The 23600-nt window shown below is 36.9% G+C and overlaps 1 protein-coding gene and 1 long non-coding RNA gene across 5 annotated transcripts; one reads left to right on the top strand and one right to left on the bottom strand.

Moving 5' to 3' along the window:
• Window positions 1-3573: 3573 nt before the first annotated feature.
• Window positions 3574-4553, bottom strand: LOC103467416 (uncharacterized). 2 transcript variants are annotated; one of them, XR_001776952.1, is made up of 3 exons: window positions 4425-4553; window positions 4223-4355; window positions 3574-4160 (listed from the first exon to the last, which is right to left on the bottom strand). It is a non-coding gene; the product is annotated as an uncharacterized LOC103467416 (long non-coding RNA). The 2 variants fall into 2 exon arrangements; XR_534070.2 differs by having other exon boundaries at window positions 4223-4553.
• Window positions 4554-12975: 8422 nt separating this feature from the next.
• bdh2 (3-hydroxybutyrate dehydrogenase, type 2) lies at window positions 12976-23556 on the top strand. 3 transcript variants are annotated; one of them, XM_017306937.1, is made up of 11 exons: window positions 12976-13059; window positions 17932-18024; window positions 19338-19417; window positions 20026-20104; window positions 21505-21601; window positions 21880-21988; window positions 22330-22390; window positions 22516-22629; window positions 23006-23064; window positions 23201-23293; window positions 23431-23556. In XM_017306937.1, the coding sequence occupies exons 3-11, from the start codon at window positions 19346-19348 to the stop codon at window positions 23482-23484; spliced, it is 738 nt and encodes a 245-aa protein (XP_017162426.1). In that variant the 5' UTR covers window positions 12976-13059; window positions 17932-18024; window positions 19338-19345; the 3' UTR covers window positions 23485-23556. The 3 variants fall into 3 exon arrangements, with proteins under 3 accessions (XP_017162426.1, XP_008412016.1, XP_008412033.1); XM_008413794.2 differs by lacking the exon at window positions 12976-13059 and adding an exon at window positions 14779-14866; XM_008413811.1 differs by lacking the exons at window positions 12976-13059; window positions 17932-18024 and adding an exon at window positions 18094-18113.
• Window positions 23557-23600: the final 44 nt, after the last annotated feature.

The raw sequence follows: 23600 nt of genomic DNA, 5'->3' as shown, positions 1-23600 counted from the left end.
CCTCCACTTTACCGCCCTACCCATTTTTATTTGTTATTTGGGTTCCATCTCCTAACAGGCGTAGGGCAAAGTGTCAATGGAACTGCTATATGACCTGGTTGTTTTCTTTGTTAAAAATGTAACATAAAAACTGTTAAATTACGGGAAAAATTCTGCTGGAAATTCCGTAAAAAAACAGAAAATGTACTGGCAGAAAATTACCAGTACATTTTCCTGTTTTTTAACGGAATTTATTTTTACTGTGTGGGTGTTCAGAGAAGGTGGGGGGCTGACATATCGTTAGTGGGGTGGGAGGTGGGGGAAGCGAAGAAGGAGGGAGTGAAGGAGAGATATTGAGGGGGGACTAGTGTACCATTAGAAATGTGAGGGGTCGAAGAGGGTGGAGCCGGTCTAGAGTACCATTGAGTGCTGGGGGGGCCAGACGGACGGCGTATGCAAGAAGGGGGAGGAGGTCTGGCTGTAGAAGGAGGGGGGCGAAGGAGAGACATTAATCTGCGGACTGGGGGTGCTAGAGTATAATTAGATGGGGTTCAAAGAAGAAGGAGAGAAGGTGGGGGCTGACGTATCGTTAGAGGGGTGAGGGGTGGGGGAAGCGAAGAAGGAGGGAGTGAAGGAGAGACATTGTGGGGGGGGCTAATGTACCGTTAGAAGTGTGAGGGGTCGAAGAGGGTGGAGCCGGTCTAGTGTACCATTGAGTACTGGGGGGGCCAGACGGACGCCGTATTGCAAGAAGGGGGAGGAGGTCTGGCTGTAGAAGAAGGGGGGCGAAGGAAAGACGTTAATCTCCGATCCCCCTATAAATGCTATTTTATTTATACAATTAGGGCTATTATAAACAAATTTTTTAGTAATCGAGTAATCTATCGATTATTTTTACGATAAATTACTCTATCGTAAGAATAATCGTATAAAAAAAATTGACAAAATAAAGTATTTAATAAATCTGGCAGAAAATTACCAGGCCATTTCCCTGTTTTTTATGGAAAAATTTGAAATAAAATACTGTTAAATTACGAGAAACTTCTGACGGAAATTCTGTAAAAAAAAAAAAAACTGAAAATATCCTGGCAGAGAGTTACCAGGACATTTTCTGTATTTTTTTTTTCAGAATTTCCATCAAAATATTTTCCATAATTTAACAGTTTTTATTATGTCAAATTTACCAATATTTTGTTAACTCAAAACTGAAATTCTCTGTCTTTTTACTCTGTCTTTTGTGACCTATTCACAAACTTTTCTTTAAAACACCTTTGGCATTTCCAAATACTTTTGTCTTCCAAACCATTGAAGTCTGTATTCTATACCATATATTAATTATAGTGTAAAATATATTAAAGTTAATGTATTTAATATATTCTTAACATAATTTTGAAACAAAACTAAATTTTAAGTGCACAGGAATTGTAGTTGTAGAACACAAAACACTTAGTTTGAAAGTAGCTCATGCAAAGTGATGTAAAAATAAAACCATTCTGCTATCAAATTGCAGACTTTATTTTGCAATAAATTGACCATAAATTGACATGTCATCTAGTCTTTATAACTAGCCTTTGTTATTATATATTAAGAACTAAACATGTTCTTGAGCTTGCTAATGTTTATTTTCTGTACATCACAACTAATTTATTGCATTTTACTATACAAATTTCCAACGTATAAATTAAATGTAAAGCAGTCTTGACTCTAGCCTTTGAAGTCAAATAAACAATTTTGTTCAGTAACATTAAGACAGTGGATGTCTTAATGTTTTATTTGCTATAAAGTAATTTATTTTATCTTACTTTGGGGAATGAATTAATCATTTTACAAATTCTTTCTCGACCTAATATATTGCATTGAGAACATTATTTCCTTCAAGTGACACGGGTGTTTTTTTTTTTTTTTTTTAAAGAATTGTTTTGGATTTTTTTACATCGCGATCAGCCATAGGTTCCCATCACTAAATAAGGACATTGCTCCACAGAAATCAGCATCTGCTACATGCATTTTAGGAGTGCTGGTCTGTGTCAGTCATTTTTAGAACTGTCTCATACCCACCACAGTGACAATAGCTTAGGGCACATAGCTCTCAATTTCCCTGAGCGCTGCTGCTGGGGAAAAATAAACACTTTATGTGCGGTAGTTTAAATTGTTTACATCTTCCTTTTTAGTCTTTGGAAAAAAAAAACACTTAAGCCATTCATGCTCTTTGGTTTTTGTGCTACCTGAACACTGAGAGCAGTTGTTGCTATCGCTTGTAAGAGATGCTTAGAATTGTCCCTCAAGTCAGCAGAAGTTGTGTTTGCTGCTCCACATTTCCTGTGGAATATGACAATTAGCTTCTGTGTGGATCTCCAGTCCTTGTTCTCTTTACAACAATTTGTATTCATTTGCATGCACTGTCACAGAAAATTCATTGGTTCTGAAGTGAACAGAACTGCTTTTTCTTTTCTGAGAAACTTCACATCAATCTTATAAAACTATTTTTCTGAAGTTGTCACTTTTAAAATGTAGCCATCCAGGGAGACAAAATGCATGGAAGCAGAACTTGTTCCATCAATACATTTGAATCCTCTGGGTTGAATCTAGAATCAAATTGATTCTTATTATTTGCAGTCAACACTGCATATACTGTATACAAATTAAAAATGAAGTTGTGTGAGCTGAACTTGAAAATACAAAGTTTTTAAATGGTGATGCACCAAGGCAGGAAAAGTTTATTTGTAAAGCGCCATTCATAAACAGGGTAATTCAAAGTATTTTCATGAGAACCGTTTTTGGTATTTTTCTTTCTTCTTCACAGGAAATAAAATATCTGATCCTGGTTAACAGCTGTTTACTCCACACTTGAGGGCATTTTGATTCACATTATGTTCACTTAATTGGAAATGGATGGTGGATCACGACTTTGATCCATCATCCCTGGCTAGACTTCTCCCAGAAGAGATACTTTCCTCTTCTTATTACAGCTTGTAATATTTTTAAGGCAAGTATACAGTTATCTTATATTTAATCTGGATAATTTTACTTTCCTTCTGTAAAGAAATGTTTTGTTTGTTAATATTCAAGAATTGTTGTGGGTCCACTGCTCCTCTGGGACATCGTATCCACCAGACAATGAAGGATCTGACATTTTCCAGTAATTGACCAAATGAATTTACTGGCAGTCCCTTGTGCCACTGGCTGCAACAGCAACCAACCAGATGATTAACTATCAAACATTTATACAGTATGCTTGGGAGCTGGAGATAGTTTTCACCAAATGAAGGTAAGTGACAACTTCAGGCTCAGAAATGATTCTGCAGAAAATACAAGTGGACTGTTTGGAAATAAAATGGCTTCTGACTATATTTTAGCACTATATTTTAATTAGGTGAGAAGAGGGGATGAATACCAATGTATATCACACTTTTTTTGTATATATATATATTTTTATTATTATTAAACATATATATGTGGCGGGAGCAGTGTGTTAAAAAGTGGAAACTTAAATTCAAAAGCACTATTTTAGCAAAGATAAAATTGGTTGCAATGACTACTAAAAAGTTACCTTTAAGGCACACAGACCCGCTACAGATGAGGCTTGAGACAATCTCACAATTCAACAATTTTATTTATTCCACAATTGGTTAATCAAAAAATACTAATCTAAAATCACTCACACCTTAAAAGTCAGTTATGGCTCAACTCAGAGACGGGAGTGAAATTCGGGGTAGTGTCCTAAAAGAAAAGAAACACAGCAAACGAAACAAAGCAAAACAAAAGAAAATCGTGCACCAAACCAGAAGTAGTACCACCACCCAGAAAGTCCACCACCAACACCACGAGCTGGCCGTTCCTGTTAAAATAGAAGAAACATTCAAATTACAAATACAATTATACAGTTCAGTCCACAACAACTCAAGCAGCAATAGTCCGAATTAAAAGTCTGTCTTGGGAGGAACCGATCCGCTGTAGCAGACGCCACTCAAAGCGGCACTAGAAGGCTTAGTCCGAGCTGGTCCCCAATCAGCCCAAATCAGCCACACTGGACGAGTGATAGGAGCCGCTTTACGCAGATCCGGACGGCGGGCATGAAGCCAGCAAACAGGACGACAGGTAGGCAGCCGACAGATTATCCAGGTGACAGGTGGACAACCAGAACAGCAGGCAAACAGCCGGCCCAGGACAAACAGCAGCGGCTATCAAAAATAAATGTTAGAAATGGAATCTAAAAGCATGCAAACTCCAGCACTTCACTTACCACCGAGCTCTTTATGTAGTGCCTCTAACAGGAAGGAGGAGACATGGAGCTTGTACAGGCGGCCAAAGGTACAATTGATCGCCGATCAGAGTGTCGTTAAGCGCATTGTTTGAGCGCACGCATTAAGTTGCAGCTGTTATACAGAAAATGTAAATGAATCACAAGTAATAAGCTTGCTTAAGAGAGATGAAGCCTGCCTTACCCAGCGTGCAGCACCAACAAACGCAGAGGTCTGAACCGGAAGGAAAACAACGTCATGTCAACCAGGTGAGGGAGGGCCCTTTATATACAGGCAGCCAGCGAGCGCCACAACCAATTAGATTCAGGCACTTGTGTGGTGCGTTCAAAGCCTACAGGGCATACTGCCACATATACTAAAATGCACTATACTGCCAATAGTATCTACTCACATTTAAATTGTTATGCCAGTCTTTCACAAGGAAATAGTGAAATGTCCTTGCTACCAACTATTCTGCACTGAATTCTGCTATTAGTGTATATTTAAAAGAAAGTGATTTCATGTGGCCTTCAGAATGGTTAAAACCACATTGTAACAAAGTAACAAATCCAAGCCTAATATCACACAGTGTGCTATGCAAAGTGTTGGATACAGTGATTTATTTGACTACTGCGCTGCAGAAGAGTGGAGATGTTTACTCTAGAGTGACAGATCATGTCTCTCTATGTGACAATCCATTTGTGGGGTTGGCAGTTGCCAGGAGCTTAGAGCCTGCATGATTATGTAGGTTGTAACGTTTGGTTCAGAGGAGATTAAAGTGTTGGGCTGTTTAATTCAGGAAGACCCCTGAATTAAATTCATAATGCTTCAGCAATAGTGTTTCTCCAATGCAGTTTAGACAATCTGATTCTCCAAGCTTTATAGGAACACTTCCAACATGATCCGGAAAGAGTGGACTCACTGTGTATCAGTGCTCAAAGCAGGGTTGTATCTAATAAGTGGGCATACTGTGCAATAGGCATTTGCAAATGTCCCTTGAGTTTAGAAGTTTCTTACAGTAAGTTACTTCCATCATCATAGTGCTAAAACAACTTTCTATTTAATTTATGCAGAACTTAAAAAGCCTCTTGAATTTGGTGTGTTGCAAAAAGACCTGTGAAATATCAGTCCAATCACAAAGAACAAGGAAGTCTACCAATGTGCTCATTAATCAAATCCCTGCAGTGCTTAGTGTCAACCCAGCCTGTATGGAAACTTGGCTGAAGTAGAGCTGAACAGATTGTGCCATCTAAACCAGATGACTCAAGATTGAACTGTGCTGCAATTTGTAATGGAAAATGCTCTTGAACATAAAGACACAAGGTTATTAAAATAATTTGTGGATCTGTTCACGGCAGGTACTTAACTCACTCATGCTTCTCCTAAGAAGCATCGTGAGCATTTGATTTGGGGGAAGATTGTGAAATGAAGGATTTCCTGTAGCTGAGATGAGTCCTGACCCACAGGACAAAAAGGGAACTGATATTGTTTCATTAGGACATAACAGATTTAAAGCTAAATCTGCACAGCTGTCACTGTCCAATCCACCCACAGCATTCAACAGGCTCAAATCCATCTTTTAGAATGCTTAGTAAATATCATGCACTATATTTAGCAACATAAAATAAAAACACCTGAAAGTTTGTTCAGACAGAAGTTGTGAGAGGATTTCTGGTTTAATTTGTGGATTTTCTCTGTTTCTGACCATACGATTTGTAATTTGTTTTCCAAGTCACTTATCAACCAGAGACACAGCCACATGTTTCAGAGCATAAAATTCAGTCTGTGTTCTTATCTCTGGTTTACACTGGCATATATTTAAACAAGCGGTAGACATGCATTAATTTAAATAAATCTGTGTTAAAATAAATTCATAAAATCAAATGACACATAAAAACACACGCACTCTCAATACTGCAATACATTGCTGTAATTTTTGCCATGTGATTAGTGTTAAACAATGTTAAGCTGACTAATTTCCACAGTCAGTAGCTTCCTCTGATTTAGCATCAAACCGTGTTTGTTAGAAGTCTACAGCGATATGATGTATGTAACATCTACTACCTTTATAACAGCATATGTCTAAAAAGGAACACATTGGTAATACTGAAGACAACAAGCAGAAAAGCAAAAAAGTAACACAAAATTTTAAAAAAAGGTAACAATTCTAAAATGATCAATTCCAAAAGCAGTGCAAAATCCACTGAATATGTCCATGATCCAAGAAAGAAGCGTCACAGCTTTACATTGAAATCATTTATTATGTTGTACTGAATGAAGACTTTTATAAGAAAAAAGTATACATGTATTATTCATCAAAAAGATGAAGGAAAAAGCAGAAGAAACAGTAGGCGGTAAATGCTGTGATCCTCTGTATGTGCCACACTACTGTTAAGCCAGTCGACCTTTACGCTGCAGCCTTCTTGTTCATTAAGCAATCAATGTACCTGTTACAGCAAATTAGATCCTTTCTGTATCAGTGAGCAGATTTATAATAAATCACCTCCCATCTCTTGGATTATCTCCATTTTGTCTTGTCCGGGGAGAGTTGTGCACTCGCAAAAAGGAGGCAAACATGTAAACATCACATCCTACAAGTGACAGTGTAATGAGATATGAGCACCACAAACTAAATTCCAATTACTTTCAGTGTGTTGACAAGGCATTACAGAAGAGGCACTCACATGAGACCTATCAAAGTAGAAACGGGATGTTTTGACTGACTCTGCAACATTGTAAAGTCTCTTTACAGCACATTTCCCTAGAAGCAGCAAATCATGTGTATTAGTAATTAATTGTATTGTTCTGGTGACTAATTCAATCCTCTTTTCATTAAAATTGAGTTAAACCCCCATCAAAATGTATCAAGATCAATCTTTGGAGATAAGTTGTGTTTATCCTGTATTTGTGTGTATTGCTTGCGCCAGTGCGCAGATTCACTACGTTATCTATTGTTTTCTGTTGTTCAATAATGCCACACCTCAACACATAAGTATTCATAAAATAACTGATGAGAGACTGAGAGCTGTTTGGTTGTTATTACCTGATATTCAGGTGATGCTCCGACTGGGTAATTTTCAATAAAATGGACTTTGTTAAGAATTGCCTACTTATTCATAGCCAAACCAAACCTATTGTTGTCAAACAGGTTTATGGAGGCTTTTACCCATTTATTCATCAATATAAATCAAAAATGCAGTTTTGCAAACCTATTCACTACAACCAAGTTTTCTTACAACCTTTTTTTCTTTAAAAAAAAATCATTGTCTCTTTTTTTTCTACGGGCAAAAAGAGCCATCAAGCTCTCTTTTTCCATCCCCTATTTTAGCTGTGCCATCATGACCTTTAACATTTAACTTGCGAACTGAGGCATGTCGAGTCTGATATATTGGTCTTAGGTGCGGATTCTCTCAGCATTTTACATTCTGACCTCTGAGTGAACCTGCAGACCTGTCCACTGCTGGGCAGATTGGTACATGCCCTGACTGTTTTCTGCTCCTGGTTGTTTAGAAATGACCTCATAACCCCTTCTCACATTGATTTTGTTGTTAAAAATGTATTAGTTTTATTGCAAATGCCATCCCTTTTCTTTTGACACTCTGTAAACACAAACATGGCAGCTGATGATGATGACCAGCTAATCTTGCCGTTACCTAGTTGTTACTCTTGACCACACACTGTTAGATTCTTAATAGTTTAAGTACAAAATGAAATACTTTCATATTTATGAACAATTATCATAGTTTTTTGAAAGATGAATTCATCAATAGAAGCAGTGATTGCACCATGTTTTGTCCACTTTGTCTCTGAACAGCAACTCGGACCAGTTTCCCTCCAAAGCAACAGTAGTTGCCAAGCGTCATAACTCATAGACTGTTTAAAATCTATACCTTTTGTACACTGAAATCCATTAGTTTGAGCCATAGGGCTGTAAAGGGCTTCTGTGTAGGAGATCCAACTGTGCTGGCTTAGAAAAGAAAGAAAAGTACATACATTTGCGATAGACTTTCTCTAAACAGAACTCACTGTTGTGCTAAAGCTGTGAAAAATGCCACTAAAGGAAATCTCCTCTGTATGTGAGAGGGATAATGACTATAAGCGCCGTCATTATGAATTACTGCAGAGTAAGAGCAGTATGGTGCATGAAAAAGAAGTAGGAGTTCAGCTTTGCTAGTTTTACAAGTAAATAGCTTTTTTTGGCCCGACACATAAGAAATAATTGACCAGCAAAAATGGTTAGTTCTTGTCTGACAGCAAAAATCCCTTTAGCAGACACAACTGGGATCAACACCCGACATAATACCTGGTTAGTTTAAATGGCACAAATAATGATTTTTACTGCTAAACAAGTTTGTTATTTTTTTATTATGCTTGTTTATCTTTTCCTACCCCCCTACATTCCAGATTCCCTTTTTTGTTGTTCCAACCACAGGACTTTTCCGAGCATTTTATGTGACAGGCCAACATAAAGCAGTCTACAATTGTGAAGTGAGGAAAAGTATGCACAGCTCTGAATAGATTTTACAATTATGGATAAGAAAGAAGATGTAACTGTAATTATAATCCAGTGCATTTGGATATACAGTTCTCTGTGGGCCCTCTTTTCCTGCAAATACCACTGAAAATGTTCTCTCTCTTTTGCACTTCTAAAGTAAGACATTTTTACTCATTCTTCTTCACAAAGTAGTTTAAAACCAGTCAGATTAGATGGAGAGCGCCACATTTCAAACTTTACCACGAATTCTTTGCAAGTTTTAAGTTTGGACTTTCTAGAATACATGGAAACATTTTGATGTAAACCATTACATTACATGTTTGGTTGTTTGTTTAGGTAAATTGGCTTGCAGAAAGTTGACCTCTGACTTAATCTAAGACCATTTTCTTCCAGGATCTCCCTGTATCTATCTTATCCATCGTACGACCAATTCTGACCAGCTTCCTTATACATGCAAGAAAGCAAAAAAAACAGAGACAAAAAATACATTTTAGTTTTCATCTGACTAGAGTCCCTGGCTGCTTTTCTTGTTATTGCTTTCCATGGATGGCCAGAACTTCAATGGTTTGTTATTTCAATTCAATTTAGCCTTACATTTTCCACTTCAGGTGATGGATTAAGCAGTGCTAAGATATTACAAGCTCATGATGTTCTTTTACAACCTAATCCTTTTATGATCTAACCCTGCTTTACTTCTCTGCGACTTGCCTGGAGTGTTTCTTGGTCTATGTGATGCTGTTTGTTTACTGACGTTCTCTAACAAACCTCTGATGTCTTTTCAGAAAAGCTGGATTCATATTGAGATTAGATTATACACAGGAGGACTCTGTCTACTACTTACGTGACATACAAGGGCCATAACTCATGCCGGACATTTAGGGGTATTTTATGAAGTATCCTGAAGGTGATTCAGTGCATATGCAAGTCATACTTTTCAAATTTTTATGTGTACGATGATTTTTTTAAAATATATCACCCAAAACCCTAATATAATACCTTGAAAGAGCTAATGTAACAAATTGTGAAAAGTTTCAAGTGGCATGAATAGATCTGCAAGAAACTGTATATGAGCAGAAGATTCCATTATACAGAGAAATTTTTTTTTTCTGTTTATCACTTTGATTGCTGTTCTGTCTTTTTAAACTGAAGCATGTTGAATCAAACTACTGAGTTTTAATTAAGTCTGATTCTGAAAGTAAGTTTATCAACTCAACTCAATTTACATCGTTGCCTGGCAGATGCACTTGACCTCACTGAACCTATCAGTCTTGCTTGTTCAGGCAAAGGAGAGACGCTCCTTTTTTTGCCATCTTCATTATTAGCCCAGCTTGAGGCGCAGACTGCGCTTGACATAGCTGGTGGAGGTCAGACAGGGGGTGGACGGTGCAACGGAGGTTCAAAGAGGAGAAGATGAAACGGAAACAAAGATGATGAGATGTTGGTCGAGGTGTTGAACCGACCAAGGCAGAGTGTTCATAATACGCAAAGCAATGTCTGAAATCAGATTCATGAGGTAGTAATAAATTACATTGGTATGGAGATTCAGAAATCTGGCCAAATGTGATCTGCATGCAAGCTCCATGGAAGCATTTATTAAATAATTTGCTGTTCTCAGAACCTGCTGTCAGTCAGCAACACAAACATTCCCAGATTGGAAAATAATTATCTGCTTTCTTTGCCAGGCTCACAGACAGATTGTGAGTCAAAACAGGTTTCGAGTCGGCATGTCAGAATCTTTCCAAAACTCATGGATTCAGTTGTTACTCTTCATAAAACTGTCATATCACTATGATAGGTTAGTGTCTTTACTCAATTTTTTAATGGTACATGTTAATTCAAATTGTTAAGGAAGCATGGGATGGCATTTTGGAATATTTTTCGAAAACAGTTCTGAAACCGAGCCTGTCGATTTTACTCCCTGATGAATAATCACATCTGATTACAGTCTTTAACCTTTTTCCCAGCCATGACCTGCTTCATTTGCCACCAGTTCTTTTTGTAATGTGACACTTAGAGCCCTCCTTGATGCCGGCCGTGTGAGTGTAATTTGTTATGACTGAAGAGGATCCTATCACAGCAAATCACAATTAAGACCTCTTGAGCTCATGTTAATTAGGACGCTTCATCTCAGGGCCTTTTCAAGAATAGCTCTGACCTATTCATGCCCACAAGCCCAACAAGTTCTATTGTGTCATTGCCTCGCTGAGACGAAGCTGGACACTTTTGGCACAAGGTGTACAAACCATTATCACATGCTATTGTGTGTTTTTTGTACCATATTCCCACAACACTTCTTTGAAATGGGATCTGGACGGCCAAGATTATCCCCTGTGGCAGCAAACTGTATCCTCCGGCAAGGCTTTGCGTGAAGAAGATTTTTGCTTGAAAATGATATCAGCTTCACACAATTTTCAACAAAAGCTTATTTTATTTCTTACAATACAAACAGTGTGGTATAAATGTGGCTATCTTCGCAGAACAATCAGATCAAGAGTAAACAGGATTGACTTTTAGTATTTTTATTACATTATATCAAGTCATTTCCAATACTAGAGCTCTGAGAAAACAATTGTATTAAATATAATTAATGTCTTTCAAAACATATGTGCCTTGCTTTGGACTTGTCTTCCTGTTAATGCCGTAAGCAGGAGCAGCGCAATAGAATTACCTGGTGTGTTGCCTTAATTTGTAACATGACAAGTAATGTAGCAGATATCATCTTTCTCTGGGTCCAAATTCAATGAAAATGGTCAGTGTCTGCACTACATCTAGTGTAATAGTTTCTTTAATGTCTTTTTCCCTACACAAACATCCTCACCTACTGACAGCTAAAAGATTTTGAATAACGCTTGCTTGTCAAGCTCAGTTGCAAACCTCTTGAAAGCTTATTTCCAAGAACTCTTGGTTTTCTTTCTTGCTGGGAGCACTTAGATTGTACAAACTGAAGTAAATCAGCGTGTGCCCATTGTGAGTTCTCATCACACAGCTGAAAACAAGCCCCGGTCAGGGCACAATAAGAGAAAAGATTACAATTCCCTGTTTTATCTTAGCTACACTTTTTCGTGCCTCAACAATACAGCTCTACAACGGGTTTGACTGCCTTCAGCTCCCTTTTTATAACATCTTTTCTTGAATTTTCAGAGATTTTCAGGGAGTAGCTTCACTTAATCTGCAGACCAGACATTTTGTAAATAACCATATCAAGCTACAGAGTGATAGCGACAAAGGAACTTGACATATCTCTGAAGTTAGTTGCTGCTGTTGTTCCTTCTTTGAAGTTTAATTATTGTTTCAAGGACTTTGTTAAAACAGCTGTCAGGCTGAGAGAAAGTTAGTTGGGCACAGAATTTACTACCGAGGGACGTCATTGGCCTCTTTTTATTTTCCATTTGTCAGTTTCATTCACTGCTTTACACAAATGCAATTAAAAGTTTTCCATTTAATCCTGCTTTTTCTGTTGGTTATCATATATGCAGAAGGCTAAAAAGTCTTACTTAAAGCCTTCTTTAAGATTTCCCAAGGGGGTTTCTTTTTATTTTAATGAGATTATTTTTTTATTACAAAGTTTTGCACAACAAGTAAGGAAGTTTATGTTGTGTGAATTTTTTTCTTTCATTGTAATAATTGTAATAAAGAGTCTGTGCTGTGACTGCTGTTGGCAGTAACGTTTAATTCTCTTTACAAAGTGCAAAGCATTTGTGGGTTGAGACGAGTATGTGGGTTGCACTGATGGAAAACCTTCCATTTCTTTGTACAGCTCCAAATGATCTCATTGTACAAAGGTACAATAAAACCTTGTAAAACTGCACATCAAAAAGATCTTAACAAATATGCATTACGAATCTTTGACCCTGGCACAAAAACACAAAAACTGTTTTTTATTATTTGTTCCTCAACAAAACCGTGCAAGGTTGCTGTAGGTGCGTTTGAAAATACACTATTTATGACTCTCTGAAAGAAGAGCTGAAAAGGAGTTTTGTGATGAATATCTGGAAAAAAATAAAGTATGAAGGTTTTGGGATTTTCCAAAACCTTCATACTTTAAAGTCTTCAAAAGACTTTAATATTTTCATTCGCACTTTTTTTTTTTTTATCTGCATAGAAACTTTTATTCAACCTGCAAATAGACATAATAGTTTCTGACATATTAAAGACTCCCATTCAGTACATTCCAAGAGCTCAGAAGAAAGCTTAAGATGTTCACTTCACAAGACATTGAGCACTCTGAATAACTTTTCACTGTTGTTTCTTTCTGAGCAGAAAAACAGAATTACAATGGCTGGACAAATGGCACTTGCTGAATTGAGGGGAAACCCGTTGCCGATTCCGGAGGAGCTGGTCCAAGTAGGTTTTTAATCTGAATGAAGATATAAAATGCTGATTTACAAACACATGTTGTAAGGCAGGTAGGTTGAAGAATGAGCTCAGACCTGAGAGGAGGAGCTGCCAGGGTGTAGTTGTGATTTATAGTAACAGACTTAAGGTTTTTTGGCTGCACCCCTGAGGAAGTAGTGATGGAGCAGGGAAGTTTCCAGGTAGGTAAATGTATTTTGTGATTTGTTAGTCATAGAGAAACTTTCCCAAACAGGTTCCTGAAGAGAGCACAGGAAGAAGTCTTTTTCTGTGCACAGAGAAATGTTACAGGTAAGTCACAGGGAAACAAAAAAAAATGCTCAGAAAGAATTAATATTTGACTGGGTGCTAATACTGAAGGACCATCTGGTAGCTTTTTAAATCCAGGCTGGCTGACGAGACAACAGTGTGGCGACAGCAGAAGGCTTGAAACGTATCCTTTAGGGGGATCAGAAGCTCAAGATGAAAAAAAAAAACAACACATTAAATCTTAGAATTATGAATACCAAGTACCAAGAATTTCTACATCACTAAAGGGGAGTGTTATGAATAGCTTAAATAAAAAAATTAAACATTTATATATCCACTGCAAATACAGGCAGCAAAAACATTTTGTTTTCTTTATTAAAATACATTTTTGAGCTTCAGCTATTTGGGGAGATTTATGTCAAACACCACACACAAGAGGTAATAAAAGCCTTTTTCATTTTCCTCCTCTGATTTGGACTTAGACTTTTTTTTTTTAAATAAATCAGGATCCCAACCCCGCTTCTTGGGAATGCAACTGGAATTTACAGATACAAACTAACACTAAATAGTTTTAGAAAGCTTTCAGCAAATTGTCCCAGTCAAGTGTGTCAAAAATTCAGAACAAGAATAAAATTAAAAAGGTAGCACACAGGTGGACCAAGAACAAATGAAAAGTTACAAATATAGGCTAAGTATAAATTCTTATGGTGTATTTTTCAACTTTTTCCATATTTTTTTCCTTTTGCTTTGTTAAAAAACTTGACTTGTTAATTGTTATTAGCAGTTCAACAAATATACATATGTGGCCTGAATCACAATGAGCCTAAGATGGCCATCAGTGATATGTGGCAACAAAACATCTCCAGCCTTTTGAGTTATTCGTTTGAATGACTGGAAAATGTATTTTTTTAAATCAGATTCATAGGGTATTTCTGTTGTATTGTGAATTAGGTCAGATTTAATGCCAAATTACTGTCCTATTTGTACACAAGCTCAAGCTGTATGTTGTGTTAACCTTTGACCTTTCCGTTAATTGAACTGGCAAATTTGTTGTAGTTTATTTGTTGTAACTCTACTCAGCTCCAAATTTCAAACCTTCTCTGCTCTGACTTAAATAAGATGATCATTTACAAATATTTCATCAAACGACAATGAATGCCATCTGTTTATAACATTTTGCAAAAATACACTGAACAATTTTAAATACTGAAGTAAATAATCACTATTGAGATTTTATTTTCTGTTCAAATGTTCACAAAATAACAACTCACATATCAAAGAGGAAGACATTTTTGAAATGCAGTGCTTTGTTGGTCTGTTAAACCAGACTTTGTCCTGTTGGTTTTAGTCTTGAGGTGTTAAATTCACCCAATGTATCCTATAAGTGGTCAGTTGTACTGATGGACAATCATGGCTCCTTTGCTTTGCTCTCCTCTTTCAGCAGCTATAAATGAGAAAATGACTGGTGGGTTCAAGATATTTCAGATGGCAGTGTGACAGACTTAACAAAGAAAGATCCAACTACAAGGCTGATTATTTATGCAAGCTGGTGAGGGATTTATGTTTGGTCATTAAACAGTGAAACATAACTAACATTCTCCCCCAGCACAGCCTTAGTTCTTATGTAAGCATGAGCCATTTGTTTGGTTTTAATAGAGAACCAAACACATACAATCTGTACACAGCGTTTCTGTTTTCCTTTTATGACCATTTCAACACCGGCTGACAAGAAAGATTTTCAGATAGAACTGTAACAATAAGGTTTAAATCTTCCTGAATTTAAATTTAACTTTACAGTTGCAAGTTAAACAGAACAATTTATCCAGCCATATATCTTTGTACTTTGTGAAAGCGGATTGAAATTAGCAGCTTCTGCAGATACAGGCGTTAAACTGTGAATGAAAATGTATGTTTAGGATATTTAAATGGAATATAATGTAACATTTCCCAGATAAATTAGCCCATTCGAGATAAAATCGGTAATCAGTACCGTTTTGGAATGTGGTACTGAGTGCATGCGTGCGTGCGTGCGTGCGTGCGTGCGTGCGTGCGTGTGTGCGTGTGTGTGTGTGTGTGTGTGTGTGTGTGTGTGTGTGTGTGTGTGTGTGTGTGTGAGAGAGAGAGAGAGAGAGAGAGAGAGGTCTAAGCAGCTGTTGGAGAACCAGTCTTCTCTTTACAATCAGCCTTTTTGGTAGATTCAACCCCCCTTTCTTTCTTTTTGTGAGTTTATATCTTTCTTTGAAAAATGTTTTCATTTCACTTCCCATTTCTGCACTATTATTGTTACGATGCCACAAAAATATGTGTCTGTAATACAACAAAAAGCGAGAGAGTTCAAGAGTATGATTTTATTTATTTATTTTGCAAAGCCCTCTATTCACTTCATAAAAGTACATTTTATTTCTGAGTTTACTTTGGTAAATTGTTGTAACGAATGCAATCTTTGCTATGAAATTAACTATTTCAATGCTGGTAATGCACTATATATTGGTTCAACACCCATTAACTTGATACATTGAAACTAACATAGTTAGCCACATAGACTACATTGACAGATCACCTTGGATTTAATGCATATGCTGCCGCCAGGAGGGGAGTTCATTCATTTTCTCTTTTGACTCAATCCAGTCAATAAACCATTAAAGAGCTGCAACAAGTCACATAAATGTAGTTTTTGTTTTTGCCTCATTCTTGAAAGTGTTCCTTAACAATTTAGCTTTGCATTCATGAATTACACGACTGGTCTAAATTAACTTTGCAAAGGCTAATAGTCAAATCTTCAAGAACATCAAATTCTTTTACATCAATACCTATCCCACAGCTTAGATAGAATCCCTTATATTTTCTTCTCTTTGGAGTCTCAGAGTCCATTATGCAGCAGCAGCTGTGTGCTGCTTATGAAGTATTCAGCGTTCATCTGAATTCAGCCCCTGAGTTGCAATTTGTCTCATAAAGTTGTGCAGAGAAGATAAATGTATCTGTTTTCACAGTGTGGACAGAAATCCATAATTATCCCCCATAATGAAATACATGCATTTTATGTTTCATATTTAGGATTAGGTAAGAAGTTTGTCGTGTGTAATTAAAGATCAAACATTTAAAAAATTAAAAAATGTAACACATCTCCCATTTACTAAAGTTTAGCATTAATAATGAATTTTCTTGTGTATTCCTCCACTCTTCCTTTAGAAATTTTGAAGCTCTATCAACTCTCGTCTGTGAAAAGTGCTTTAAATTTAACCAAAATTTTTGAAAAAGAATTGAAAATAATTTTATTAAAATACTATCTCCTTCCATTTTGCATCCAAATTCCTGGCATAGCATTTAGGATTAGCTGGAGTCTTTTCAAAGCTTTTGGAGTATACTGTGATCTGGTGTTCTTTTATCACTACGATGTTTCTCGCTTTGGATATAGTAGCCAAGAGATCTGTGTTGTGCAGGAGCTAAAAAAAACATCTTGGTCCAAAATATCTCTGGGGCTTCTAACAGCAGAGCTGGAAGACTAAGTCATAAGACACTTGGAAGCTTAAAAACTCTTTATTACAGTGAGAATCATGTTGATGAATTGTACTAATTGACAAAATGTTTTGAATGTTTATATATTCTTGAGGGTCACAAGCGTCGAGACAAAGTGCTGAATTATCATGGGATAAAAGAAGAGCATGCCAAAAAAGACATATTTTTAATTACGCAAAACAATTTTAGAAAATTCTAGAAAAATATTAACTAGAATTAATGTATCGTTTTTAATCAAAGAACGATACAAGTTGATACGTTGATACAAGTACAGGTATATGTCCTTTTTATCTTACATAATCATGTTAATTAAATATGGATAGATACTTTTATTAAATATCACAAAGTTGGTTATGTTTTAGCCTTTGCTATATGTTTTAGTGTCTAACAAATATTATGGCAAGGTTCTGGCAGAGGTTTCCTCTTGATGAGAGATTTTTTTACTATCACCACTACAAACTGCTTGTTATGAGACTAGCTTCCCTCAGTGCATATTTTTAGTTATTTCCTGATACTTTAGACATTTATTGACCTAAAGGTATTTTCTTTGCTTTTAGATTTTCAGGGCCTTTATCTTCATGCACAGCCTCATGTAGAACTTTGACCAGATATCAAAGTTCAGTCTTGACAAATGCCTTACCGAGGCCAAAGATGAACTCTACAGCAAATGAATGTTTCATTACATATTGTATTTTAGTGCCTCTGAAAGCAAATGACACAGATGTACATAGAGGTCGCCGATTGAGATTATGTTTAATTAGGCTAAAGGCTCTTGGAATAGAGATGTTTTTCTGTATTAATGATAATCACAAAAAAGAAAAAACTGAAAAACATAAATGATCTCCTCCAGAAAGAAGAATAAATGATGTGGCTCTGAGTAACATAAAAAAGTAGAATTATTCCTTCATGTCATTCAACTTTTTAAACAATATATTTTTTTCTTTGCTTTTCAGCCTCCAAACTAAAAGAACAGCACTGACTCCTGCTGGTTACAGTTTGCAAACATTGTTAAAGAGTAGATCTTTCACGAGAGGACTTCGGAGTTACTTATGTTATTTCTTTTCTTTTTTTTTTTTTTTTTTTTTTTTACCTTTACAGAGCCACTTCCGGCTTTCCAACCAATCACTGCGCAAGAAGGGAGTCACGTGTGACTTTGCTTCGTGCAGCTGTGTCTCAGTCGAAAAGACGACGGTGAGTTTGCACCTGAAGTTCACGTCTCTTCGAAGCATTTGCTTTCTTGTTTCTTCCAGTAAAAGTTATTACATATCCGCTGACTGTTGGTAAATTTCTGCTTACGTTTTTTTTTTTTTGCGACGCTGTCTAAATGTCTAGACGAAATCTACATTCAACAGGTTTCATGCTATTCAGATATGCTGTTCATGCTTTCCTCTCTGTTTAAGTATTAAGATGTTACATTAATGCATGTAAAATTGCGATACTAGCTCATTTTCCATATTTAAATACGAATGTTTATTCGGTTAGCTACTTTCTTTGCAGCCTATAATGTAACTGAATCCAAAGCAAGAAGCGTCCTCAGAAAGACTAAAAGTGCTTTGTAAAGCTTTCTTAATGCTCTCTATCATGTCCATCAGTGTCGTAACCACTAAGTGTGTTGGTATCATTAACAAGTGCACATCCAAATGTCATGAAAAACTTCTCTGTTTTTCTCACTCATTTAGCAAGTGAAATCATATTAATTTCACATAGTTATTCAATACCTTTATTTCTCTTGGGGCTTTTGTGATGATTGTTGCTTAAAAAAACCTTACATTTGATGTCTGAGAAAAATAGAATTTCATAAGATCAACCAAAAATGTATTTTATGTTGGTGAATGAGTGCTGACAGCCACTTGACCATAACATCTCTGTTTTTAAAAAAAAAACCATCTAATGTAATTTTTTTTTTTTCCAAAACTACTTTTCAGTTTCTTATTACAACAACAATCTTTGGAATTAGTAGAAATAAATGACTGAAAAATATACATTAATGTTTCATAAATCTATCTGATTTTTACTTCGGGACATTTTTGTGCAACATTTACAAAGTGACAGGCAAATGGATTCACACAAAGATAGAAATATGCAATGCATAAAAGCAGAATAAAGAACATATCGAGTTTACTTTTCAGTGGTATACTAATTTATAATTCACAATAAAAGAAGAAAATCTCACAGTCTGCCAAGAGCTTATGAAACTGGTGATCAAACCCTTTTAAATGGGTGCTAACCTGTGAGGAATTTAAATTACTCTTTATTTTGCTTTTTGTTCAAGTGTCAAAGATTTCCAAACTGCATTGTTTAAAAAGAAACAGAGTGTCACTCATTACTTCTTGGTCAGCAGGTATTGTCTTCACAGTTTACTGCAGGCTCAAGTATTATATAAGACCTGACAGACAGTGTAATGAATCCCACAGACGCTTGGCTTTTTGTGAAGAATAACAAATATCAAACTGAGCTCATATCTGATCAGTGCTCCTCATTTGTTTGGTTTCTCTTCTTCACAGTGAAAACTATGGGCCGTCTGGATGGGAAAGTGATTGTATTGTCTGCTGCCGCACAGGGGATTGGACGCGCTGCAGCAATAGTAAAGTGCTTTTCTAAAAAATAATAATAATAATGTCTCCCCCTTTTTTTTTTCTTTTTACAAAAATTTGTTCGAAAAGTGAAGCCTTTCCTTTGAAAAGACTAAAGCTCCTGAAAGCAAAATTGCCTCATTTGAGCCCATTTAATGTCGGTGGGCTGTAAATGACTGCTCTAACAGCATTCCCAGAGATGGGGTAAACATATGTTCAGACCAATCTTCTTGCAAAACCCTGATGTCGTACTCTCCCCAAAGTGGTAATAAAACACTTGAATCCTCAACTCAGTGGTCCCTGAAGGCGTGTTGAAGTCTTCTATCAGAAGGTTGTTTTGTGGATATAATGGAACATTGACGCCATAAGTTTCAACTCATTTCAATCACCTCTATAGATTCAAACATCTAGTGTGCAGGTTGCTAACAGTTTCAATGTGCACTATAAAAGGCATTTAGTAATACAAATTTAAACGAGTTCAGGTTAGAAATCAGTTATGTGTTCTTTTCATTGCAGACTTAATTGTAGATGATATCTTTTTTCATATAGTTTTACTGATCTGGAAATCAGCATGCTCTAATAATGTCGCGTTAGTGATGCAAGTTTTTTTTAATTACAGGCATTTGCAAAGGAGGGAGCTCGTGTCACCGCCACGGACATAAATGGAGAGAAGCTTAAGGAGCTGGACGCTTTTGAAGGCAAGAGGTTTTTCTGTTGGTTGTGATTGCCACCTGCTGGAAAACTGGGGTAAAACAGACTGGAGGCATTGCAGTAACTACTTTTGCAGTAACTTGCTTTTTCAAAGCACTTTGAATTGCCTTGTTGCTGACATGTGCTATATAAATCAAATTACCTTACCTTACTTTACCTTTTTTGAAATGTTTTTTTAGTCCTTTAAAGGGTTTACTAACTACCCTAAAACGGGCAGCCTAACACGATATTTTGTTCTTGGTCATTTTAGTTATGTAAACATGACATGAACTGATTAACTGGTTACAGACTTGTACTCAGAATTGCTTACTACATAGGTGCAGAGCTGTTGTAAGTCCCATTAGCTGAAGAGTGACGGATTTCTCTGAATCAGAGACGCTTGCATGCAAAGATAATTTGCAAAAAATTTAAACAAACCAAGAAGGATAAGGAACATTCGATTCTATCCCACAGAAATAAAGTCTGAACAACAATCAGATCAGATAAAAATCGAATTATTATATAATACAAAGTACAATTACACAACACACATTTTTTCCAAGTGGTTTTTTATAAAAGGCTGAAGTCGTACAACAACTGCTTTTGTTGTACGACTTCCCACCTTTATTTTTTCATTCTGGCAGAAAAATAATGTTTTCTATTCAGGGGTAGTTTTATTCCACCCACATTTTTGATTTTTTTCTTCATGACCGCTTCTTTAACTCACAAACAGCTTTACAGTTCCAGCAAGAGATTTTGGTTGGTAGAACTGTTGTTTTGGCTGAAGTATTTTTGTCTGCTTAGATTTACAATACAGCAAGTTTCTCCTAAAATGCTACTAAGTTAATGCATTTGCTAATTTTTTCTTTGACCTCCAAGTTTTTAGCAAATTTGTGCTCGTCTTTTCATCATGTATGGAGAAAATACAGTCAGTTTCTGTGGTAGAATAAATAGACATTTTCTTTGCACAAATCTAAATCTGCCCACTAATGTATGTATAAATCCATCCATCCATCTTCTTGCACCCTTGTACCTTAGTGGGGTCGGGAGGGTTGCTGGTGCCTATCTCCAGCTAACGTTCCGGGCGAGAGGCGGGGTTCACCCTGGACAGGTCACCAGTCTGTCACAGGGCAACACAGAGACACACAACCATGCACACACACTCACACCTAGGGACAATTTGGAGAGGCCAATTAACCAGACAGCCATGTTTTTGGACTGTGGGAGGAAGCCAGAGTACCCGGAGAAAACCCACGCATGCACAGGGAAAACATACAAACTCCATGCAGAAAGACCGGGGCTGGGAATCGAACCCAGAACCTTCTTGCTGCAAGGCAACAGCTCTACCAACTGAGCCACTGTGCATAAATCCATTTTAAAGATTTAACTAATATATTTTTCTGACTAGGAATCAAGACTAAAGTGGTGGATGTGACTAAGAAGGACCAAGTGGAAGCTCTGGCAAAGGATCATGACCACGTTGATGTGCTGTTCAACGTTGCAGGGTACTCTACCTTTCTTGTGATGTTAACCAGTGAATATAACCCGTTAGACATGAAGAACAAATCAGCATTTGAAAGCATGTATACTCTTCTTTTGAGCTACACTTTAACAGCATTCTACGATATTTATTATCAAATATTCAATGTTCCTTTTAAAAGGAAACCCCTTTTTTAATCTAGTTTGTTCATTTGAGTTGGATGTTATACTCACAGCTTCAGCTACGACACCAAAAGAACATTCTCTATTGCAGTCTGGGTCCATTGTGGCTTCTTGCTTACAGGTTCGTGCACCACGGCACCGTCCTGGACTGTGAAGAAGCTGACTGGGACTTCACCATGAATGTGAACGTGCGAAGCATGTATCTCATGTGCAAGGCTTTCCTGCCTAAGGTGATTCTTCGTCATGTTGCTGTACTCTTAAAGCAGCTCACTTCATTGCTGAGAGAACATAGTGCAGGATGTTGTGGAGAAATAAGCAACATATGCCTCTAAAGTTGTTCTCAACCTTTGTCTGTTGGGATTAGCTGTATTACTCTGAGCCTGTGACATGATGAACTGTGACTGTCCAGTTACTAATCCAGCCGCTAATCCAACCTCTGAACTAGCTACAAATCAGGATAGCATCTTGACGAATTTTTTTTTTCTTTTTTGCTGAGACTGAAGCAAATTTACTAAAATGGAACTTTATTTGTTAGATTAATAAAAGAAATTGCTTTATTTTATCACTCTAGATGTTGGGAAAAAAGTCTGGAAACATTATTAACATGGCTTCTGTTGCTTCAAGCATAAAAGGTAAAAAAAATAATAATAAAAATCAATGCCACTGATAATGTGATCATTTTTTTAAATCTTCTTATCTCAGATATTTGCTTGGCGTCTTTGTCTAAGCGTAAATGACATGTGCTTCTTGGTTGTAGGTGTTGTGAACCGCTGCGTCTACAGTACCTCCAAAGCTGCTGTCATTGGCCTCACCAAATCCATAGCTGCTGATTTTATTGAGCAAGGCATTCGCTGCAATTGTGTTTGTCCTGGTCAGTGTTAGACAAAAAGAATATTTTGTCTATTTTTTTTTTCTGCCATTGATAATCTTTAATTGTCCTGCTATCGTAATTGAGAGGGAGTGGAGTTCTTTGAAATTAGGAGCCTTATGTAAAATCTCACCCCGTGTTTTTAGGGATATCTTGTGTAACCCTGTTGTTTGTCACTTCAAAGGCATAAGTGAGTGCAATCTCAAGCTTATCTAATATTTATGGAGCAGACCTGGCCCTGTCTTCCTTATCAACATCCTCCAGTTAGTCACAGAGTTGATACTGCATACTAACAACATTTCAGATGAATGTCTGGCCTGCTGTTTTATATATATGTATATATATATATTTTTTTTTTTTTTTCTTTTTTTTTTCTCAGGAACTGTTGATACACCATCCTTGAGGGATAGGATCCAGGCCCAGCCTGACCCCGAACAAGTACTGTATACCCTGGACTTACAATTTTTATGTTTATTTCACTGGTATTCTGCAAGTTATCTCAAGTTTCACAAGTCAAAATTTTGATGACTGGCTGTCAAGGTCAATAAATAACACAAATCTTATCGCTGCATAGGCTTACAAGAACTTTATGGCTCGACAGAAGACTGGAAGACTGTGCACCGCTGACGAGGTGGCGCACCTCTGCGTATACCTGGCCTCAGATGAGGTGAGTCAGTTCATCCTGGCTAACAGGATGTGGCTGTAGTCTCTGTACTTGTATAGAAACATTCTTATGCCAATGAATTTTGGGTGTTTTGTGAAGTAATATAGCTCACCTGTGATTTGTATCCGTGTCCTTCACAGTCGGCCTATGTCACTGGAACAGAACACATCATTGATGGAGGATGGAGATTGTGAAGAACCAGTGACATTCTCAGAATCAGTAAACTGAGGAAAGTTTTGGATCAAAATAAAGCTTAGATAATTGTCTATTTTTGCCCTGAATGTTTTCCATCTTTGCTCAACTAGCATTT

This window comes from Poecilia reticulata, linkage group LG1, assembly GCF_000633615.1.
Source record: "Poecilia reticulata strain Guanapo linkage group LG1, Guppy_female_1.0+MT, whole genome shotgun sequence".
In the NCBI taxonomy this organism is placed as follows: domain Eukaryota; kingdom Metazoa; phylum Chordata; class Actinopteri; order Cyprinodontiformes; family Poeciliidae; genus Poecilia; species Poecilia reticulata.
The sequence above is the reverse complement of the archived record's forward strand: the minus strand, read 5'-3'. Positions and strand labels throughout refer to the sequence as shown.

Bases quoted from the DNA above. Each gene is read 5' to 3' on its own strand.
- bdh2 (XM_017306937.1), top strand. From the start codon at position 19,346: ATGGGCCGTCTGGATGGGAAAGTGATTGTATTGTCTGCTGCCGCACAG. The intron at 19,418-20,025 runs GTAAAGTGCTTT...TTTTAATTACAG, and splicing joins TTGGACGCGCTGCAGCAATA to GCATTTGCAAAGGAGGGAGC. The intron at 21,602-21,879 runs GTACTCTACCTT...TCTTGCTTACAG, and splicing joins GTGCTGTTCAACGTTGCAGG to GTTCGTGCACCACGGCACCG.